Below are 8,142 nucleotides of genomic sequence, written 5' to 3' on the forward strand. Positions count from 1 at the left end.
TGGTCAGCTGGGCCTTCTTTGGCAGTATAGCTCTTCTCTGTTAGATGTTGCTAAAGATGCTGTTCTGCTCTGCTTTTTCATTTACTGCTCTATCATATGGGAATCCAATCCTTCTTCCTTTATTTTTTGAAGGTTGCTTCCACTTATCAATGATTTGGTGTAGCAGTCTGCTTAAAGTCCATGTTCCTTATGACACACTAGCAAAAACAAGCATAATTTTTAAAATCCAAGTATACAAGTGAAACAAAAGAATGACAAGCGCCTGTCCCACCACCCATACTGACCTTTAATTAAATTTTTCCTGGTTTTGTTTCCTCTTTGCTATTTAAAAATAAGGGGGAAAGGATTGCATTTGAGGATATTTTAAAATATCAGTTTAACCAGGAAATGTGGTGTTGCCAACAACGTCAGCAACCCAAGCACCCACTGGCCCAACAGCATTAAAAATGCATTCACTCATTCACACATGGACAGCTGTTATTGCAGTCCCTTTAAGGCCAAAATGTCACTGCAAAGTAGGTATGAAAAAAGGGAAAGAAAAAAAAAAAGGTTGCTTCCACATGGAGGTGTTACTCTAGTTTGGCATCCAGAATGAAGTGGCTTTTTGGGGGAACATCTGCACAAAATTGCCCTCTAATTGTCACCTTTCTGGATTTTCCCTGACTTTGATATATCTTTCACAATCCTAATTTGATATAGTCTTTTTGGAAAGAGTGCAATCAAAGCTTTTCTGCTCATTATGCAGACAGGAAGAAGTGAATTTTTGAAGGGCACCATTTTCCTTGCCTCAACCAAGGGCTTCATCTGGGCTTAAAAAAACCCTGGCAATTGTGAAATAACTACAGCATTAAAATATTATAGTGATCTATTGATACACCCTAGTAGTTCCTCTGAATCTCCAGCTTTCACTTAAAAAAAGAACAAGACTAGTCCTTTGTTAGGGAGATATAACAAGACTAGCCCTTTATCTCTGCATTGAAGAGGACTAGGGACTTACTATTTTTAAAATGAAAACTGATTATGCCAATATAGTATGACGTTATAACATTATAATGCCATAGCAATTACTGCTTTTTTTAAAAATTAAAATGTTAAATTATTGATTTTTTTTTTTAAAAAAACTCCTCCAGTGGGGGGTGGGGATGGTGGAACACATGGGCGCTGAGGCAAGGAAAGTGTGTGTTGTGGCCTCTGCATTCACAACAGTAAAAAGAGCTACACCAAATCATTGCTAAGTGGAAGCAACCTTCAAAAAATAAAACCTAGCATGCAATGTACCAATTTTTATGTTAATAATTAGTGATTATTGTACGGCATTGTGTGTAGAATAGCCAGGAGCAGGGCCGGCGCGTGGGAGTAGGCCATGTAGGTGGCTGCCTAGGGCACTGCATGGTCTATCCCACACGCCAGTGGGTCCACTTGGCTTCCCCGCTCCATGAGGAGGCGGAGCAGCCCGGCATGCAAACAGGACCAAATTCGGCCCCACTTCGCCTCCCTGCACCGTGGGGAGGTGGAGCAGGGTTGGGCGTTTGCTCGCTGGGCTCCCCAGCGGGGCCAAATCTGGCCCTGTGTGCAAACGGGGCCAAATCTGGCCCTGCTTCACCTCCCCTCGCTGCGGGGAGGCGGAGTGGGGTCGGGTGTTTGCTCACCGGGTTCCCTGAGAGGAGCCTGGTGTGCAAATGGGGCAAGATCGGGGCGCCTTTAAAAAATTGCCCCACTTTGCCTGTCCGTGCTGCAGGGAGGCGGAGCGGGGTCGGATGTTTGCTCACCGGGTTCCCTGAGAGGAGCCTGGTGTGCAAACGGGGCAAGATCCGGGCGCCTTTAAAAAACTACACTCTTTGGAGGCTTCCAAGGAAACCTCCAAAGAGTGTAGTGGAGGGGGAAAGTGGCCTCACGATGATGTCACATCGTGACATCATTGTGGTGCGCACGAAAAAAAAATGAGGGAGCTGGGAGGGTGGGGGCATGGCGCAGGGGTCTGCCTCTAGCGGCAGAACCCTTAGCGCCAGCCCTGGCCAGAAGATCCTAAGATTGTCTGGCAGTCACAAGTTCTAGCTCTTTTATCATTATGCACTACTAGGTGTTGAGCTAGACTTGTTTTTTTAAAGAAGGCAAGAGATGTTTCAGAGGTGGTTTGCCATTGCCTGCTTTTGTGTCAGCCTCGTGGTATTCCTTGGAGGTCGTCCTTCCAATACTAGCCAAGGCTGACCCTGCTTAGCTTCCAGGTTCTGACTGGACCAGGTTAGCTTGGGCTCTCCAGGTCAGGGCAATTTTGATGTTATTTAAACTCTACTAAAATGAGTGAATGAATGATCACACTTCCATTCTAAAGGGACAAGGTGAAACCTTCCCAGAGGATCAGGTTGATGTTGATACTGGAGACATTTAGATGGCAGAAGTGTACTGCAGGTAGCCTGGGTTTCAATTTTTAATCATTCTTTTTTTTTTTTAAAGTAGGAATGATCGGGATTAAAGGACTCGCTTTTCTGTAACCTGCCACACAACTTTCTTACAATGCATACTTGGTCTAAAAGTGTTGCTGGTAAATTAGGCAGTTCCTGAAATTTCCCCCAACTTGTCCCATCCCACACAACATCTCCCACCAGACCATCCTTTTCTGAAAATCTAGCATTAAGGATAAAACATATTTTAAAATTCATTGGGAAAGACAAAATGCATCTAATCTCTATGACATTATTCCCCAATTCCCACCACCACCACGGTCCATTTGCATGAGCAAACATTGCTCAAAATGAATCCAATCACGGAATGTTACAAGGAATAATTTGTCTCCACTGGGTTTACTTAGAACGATGCTTTCATGTTTTTGCTCAGACAACTGTTCTGCAACTGGCAGAGGCTTATGAATGAAACTGTTAGACAAACCAGATGAGGCTGATCAGCTTTAGGAAGCATATAGAATACATCCTTCCACAGGCTTCTCTGGTTGGCTTTAAATCACATTCCTTTTCTTGTGTTGGGGATGGGGACTCTTGTGTGTGTGTGTGTGTGTGTGTGTGTGTGTGGACTGGTATTTGGTTTTAAGTGCATGGATCTGAGTGGCAAATGGAGCTGCTCAGCACCACAGGGGTCAGTTCATCCAATTCACACCAGGATGTTGAGTGAAAGGCAAGGGGAGGGGTGGGAAAGGGGGCTGGAGCATACAGATTTAAGACAACTCAAAAGGAAGGAGCTGCTATCTCTGGAAGTGTGAGTAAGAGACAACACACAGACTGAGCTGGGCATTGGCCAGATGTGCCTAAAGCTTTGTGGTGGAAGAGAAAGAGGGTCACAAATGAGCTGAGAGACCAGGACAGAGCATTTTTTCCCCTCCTCCTGGAGAAAGGAAGACACTTGGGTAACGTGGATCCAGCTCATTGAAGGACTGCTCAGGATCTGAGGGAACCTCTTAACACATTCTCCTTCTTCCAGAGCAGGCATGGAGGCCAGCAATGACAGTGACAACCATTCCTCCCTCTACTGTGACTACGTTGAATGGAGTTCATCAAAGGTCCTCATTCCTATCATTTATGTGCTGGTTTTCATACTAGGCACTACTGGCAATGGTCTGGTGTTATGGACCATATTCTGGGGAGGCCAGGAGAAGCGACGATCGGCGGATACGTTCATTGCCAACCTGGCAGTGGCTGACCTGACCTTTGTGGTTACCTTGCCACTCTGGGCTACCTATGTAATTCTGGACTACCACTGGGTCTTTGGCTCTTTTGCCTGCAAACTCAGCAGCTACCTGGTTTTTGTCAACATGTATGCCAGTGTTTTCTGCCTTACGGGGCTCAGCTTTGACCGCTATTTGGCCATCGTCCGACCCATTGCCAACGCCAAACTCTGGTCAAAAGCTAGTGGGCTTTTAGTGACTGTTACTCTCTGGGCCTTGGCAGCTCTTCTGGCCTTGCCAGCCATGATATTCCGGCGTGCAGGAGCACTCAGCGGGGAGAACAAAGTGACATGCTTCATGGATTACTCAGGTGTAGCATCTAATGAAACAGAGGCAGCCTGGGAGGCAGGGCTAGGCTTGTCCTCCACCTTAATGGGCTTTGTGGTGCCGTTCGCCATCATGCTGACCTGCTACTTCTTTATTGCCCGAACCATTGCCAGCCACTTTCGAAAGGAGCGCAGTGAAGGACTGAGGAAGAGGAAACGTCTGCTGACTATTATAATTGTTTTGGTAGCCACCTTTGCTGTATGTTGGCTACCTTATCATCTGGTGAAAACCATCTATATGCTGATGGATTGGGAAGTGATGCCCTTGTCCTGTGGGGTCCATGCCTTCCTTAGTAATCTTCATCCTTACTGCACTGGCTTGGCCTACGTTAACAGTTGCCTCAACCCTTTCCTCTATGCCTTCTTTGATCCCCGATTCCGACATGCCTGTGCTGCCGTCCTCTGTAGCTCCTCAGGGCATTCTGTAGGTGCTGCTGGGGACAAGTCAGCCAGCTATTCCTCTGGCCATAGCCAGAATCATCCAGGAAAAGTTGGGGAGCCACCGAGGGAGAAACAGAGCCCAGACAGTCAAGAGACTCTGCTCCGAGGGTAAAAGGAAGACACCACCATCCAGTTATGAAGGACTTTAGGTATAGTGAACTCTTGTATTTCATTTCACTCTGCTCTTTCATGTCTTTCTCTTTCGAATGGCATTTTATTAGTCAGTCTTTGTAATGACTTCTGTCACAGTCTGTTTTCATTTGACTTTTGTCCTTTCTCTTATTTCCACTCTGTCCAGGAGCAGGCCCACCCCGGGGAAAACCTGAGCAGATAAGAGCCATCCCTGGACTTACCCAGGATGCCCTCTTGGAAACTCACAGTGCCAGCAACTGGCAAGGCCTCTAGGAGAATGGCAGCAAGGAGAACTGCTGCAACAGCAGCAGCCCAGTATAGAAAGACCCCCCCCCCCACTTCAGCTGCTGGCAGCTTAGACAGGGCAAGGGAAGGGGGGAAAGAGGCTGCAGGAGCTGCCCAAGATTCCCCTCAGGTCTCATGAGACTGCTAGTTCTTGCAGACTTGGGGGGAATTGACTGAGCATGTGCAGCCAGCTGCAACAGCTTCATAAGGGGCTTAGAAACAGGCCCGGGAGGATACGGTTGAGTTCTCTCCCCAGGCTGCTCAAGAGATGCCCAGTGGAGAGGAGGAGGAGGAGAAAGAGAAACCAGGTGCTGCAAACCAATTCTGAGGCTCAAGCAGGACAGAAAAAGGGGTGATGGATAAGGGAGAAGCTGAGGTAGGATTTCCAGCCTCCAAGTGGGGCCTGGTGACCTCCTGCTTTTACAACTGATCTCCAGCTGGCAAAGGTCAGCTTCCCTGGAGAAAATGGCTGCTTTGAAGGATGGATTCTGTGGCATTCCACCATGCTTAGCGCCCTCCCTTCCCCAAACCTAGCCCTCCCAGGGTCCATCCCCAAAGTCTCCAAGTATTTTCCAGCATAGACCTGGCAACCCTAAGCTGAGGGTGGAAGCTTGGAGTAGGCTTGAAAATTACTGGAGATTTGCAGGGGCTGGAACCTTCAGAGGGCAAGGTTTGGGGTGGGGGGGGGAGGAGGAGGGGGGCCCCCTATGGAGTGTAGTGCCATGATGGCCAACCTCCAAGGCAGCTATTTTCTCCAGGGAATCTCCAGGTCCCACCTGGAGGTTGGCAAATCTAGACATGGAGGCCCCCATAACCCACATACTCCCTCCTCTTGCTAGGTTGCTTGTTCTAACTTTGTCACTAGATCTTTGTTATTAAGGATTATTCTGCTATGCTGGGCTAAAATAAGACCCGTAGGAACAATTAGAGCCAGGTTCTTTGTTTGAGGACTTAGAAATCTAACTATTGTGTTGACTGGTGCTGTAGCCCTGAGATGGATAGTGTAGGCTAGTGTAGGCTAGACTCTCTTCCGACCTCAGAAGCTAAGCAGTCCTGGTTAGTACCTGGATGCGAGACCACCAAGGAATACCATGGTTGCAGTTCCAAATGCGGGCAATGGCAGATCACTTATGAATGTCTCTTGCCTTGAAAATCCTGCAAGGTTGCCATTAAGTCCTCTGTGACTTGGTGGCACTTTCCATTACCACCACAGTGCTGTAAAGCAGATCCAGCAGGCATTTGCTGCTATGCTCTCTCTAAGCTGTGGAGTCTTATGAGCAAAAATTCTGCTTTATGAGCTACTGATATTAAAATTGTGAGTTAGCGATTTGGCTACTGCATAAATTAGTTTCCTCTGGGGCCATCCTTCTGAGCTAAGACAAGAATGTGTGAGCTGGAGGCTAAAAAACTGTGAGCTACCTCACACTATCCCAGTTTAGAGGGAACGCTGGTTTGCTGACGTTAGTCTCTTTGGGCTTCTGTTGTCCATCTGTATAGTTAGAGAACAGTGCTTCTCACAAGTATTTATGCCTTAAGATGGTGTATATGGTATTATGGAAATAGCATGTGAGCATATGTGGAAGAGGTGACTGGTCAGCTGTGATTGAGTCCAGTAGCTCTTTAGAGAGCAACAAGATTTTCAAGACATGGGCTTTCAAAAGTCTGCTGAAGAGAGCTATGACTCTTTTCTACAGCAGACCAACACAAGAATCTTGGGGAAATTTAAAAGTATCTACATTGCAATATAGAACAGTTTGCTTGTCTCAGCTTCAGAAAGTCTTAAAGCTAATTCAAGCTCCATTTGAGAAGTTTACTTCAAACAGAAAAATGGTAATTGTAGAGGCAAAATCCCACTGAAATCAGTGGGAATGGTATCTGAAGAAATGTGAGTAAGATCACGCTTCACATCCCACTGAAAGTAGTTGGAATTAACTTGCGAGTCACTATACTTATGATTGTGGCCTTTGGTGAGGACTTTCTACTCATGATGGGCTTTCTCGTATTTTCATCTGTTCCTTAGCATTCACCCTAAACGCTTTCAAATCTGATTAACTTTCTAAATGTTTCTCTGTAACGGGTTGGTACATAGGATGCTTGTCTCAGAAAACTCTCCACCCATTGCACCTGCTTTCTGCTTTTTGTTGTCCACAGACCTCAGGAGAGGCTAGCACTTTGTGGCTCCCAACTGCCCTGGATCCTCAGATTGGAAGAAGAGATCACAACTCCAGAAATGGGTGCTTTGAAGATACAACACTTGGACTAACACCATGGACATGGCCTGCTGTGAGTCTCATTCTTCCTATGGAGAGGCAGCCCTGATAAGAGACACTGGAACAGACATATGACTATTTTTTAAAATCGTTCTGTTCTCCCTTTTTCTTTTCCCTCCAGCCTTTCCCTACTTGTTTCCTGCGACTTGAAAGACCCTGAGGAATTAGAAGATCCCTTTTTCACATGGGTATTTAAGCAGTGTCTTCTGTTTGTTTTTCAGTGAGAGCCCCCCTAATTTCTTTAGCTCCTTTCCATAAACCACTGGGAGCTGGTTTCTCCTGGAACGTGAGGAAATGTATATAACCGCTCCTTTTGGAAGTTAATATTAGAAGAGGTATTTGCATGGGCAATAAGGATTCCTCTTTGAGTGAGAAAGGACCACAGTTGTCTCTGGTCTGAAGTATAAAGCCATGTAGCAGGTTGCTGTAAGCTTGTTCCCCTCTCTTCAATGCCATATAGATTCTCCTAGATGGTTTTTAGGCGTGGATTTTTGAAACACATTTTATTATATGTGTTAATTAAACAGGGGGTATGGCACAAAAGCGGACAACATTTTTTTTTCAGTTGCTTCCCACTGGGGTTACCAGCCTCCAGGAGAGACCTGGAGTTTTCCCAGAATTACTGCTGCTCTCCAGCCTGCACAGAACAGTCCACTTGGAGGAAATGTAGCTTCAGAAGGCAGACTCCATGGCCTCATATCCCTACTACTCCTTGCCCTCCCCAAACTCTGTCCTCTCCAGCCACTGCCTCAAACTACCCTGGGATTTCCTGAGCTGGAGTTGGCAAGTCTATAGCTGCCCACCCCCCACACTACATTTTTTAAATCCTAGTGCTTTTTTTGTTTAAAAAAACCCTTCTGTAAAACACCCCATTTATTTTATTTTTAATTTCTGCAGAGCAACATTTATATAAAACTTTAGCTGAATTTTAACCTTCTGTAAAAGCTTCAAAATAGTTTTAGCAACAAAATACTTTGTTTAAAATAAAGTATAACAAACCTAGAAATGCAAA

General features: G+C 46.0%; 1 protein-coding gene across 1 annotated transcript; it reads left to right on the top strand.

The window, feature by feature from the left end:
• Nucleotides 1-3,350: 3,350 nt before the first annotated feature.
• APLNR (apelin receptor) lies at nucleotides 3,351-4,586 on the top strand. The gene has a single exon (XM_060262765.1). The coding sequence runs from the start codon at nucleotides 3,440-3,442 to the stop codon at nucleotides 4,553-4,555; it is 1,116 nt and encodes a 371-aa protein (XP_060118748.1). The 5' UTR covers nucleotides 3,351-3,439; the 3' UTR covers nucleotides 4,556-4,586.
• Nucleotides 4,587-8,142: the final 3,556 nt, after the last annotated feature.

The sequence above is a fragment of the Heteronotia binoei genome, chromosome 21, assembly GCF_032191835.1.
Source record: "Heteronotia binoei isolate CCM8104 ecotype False Entrance Well chromosome 21, APGP_CSIRO_Hbin_v1, whole genome shotgun sequence".
Classification (NCBI taxonomy): Eukaryota; Metazoa; Chordata; class Lepidosauria; order Squamata; family Gekkonidae; genus Heteronotia; species Heteronotia binoei.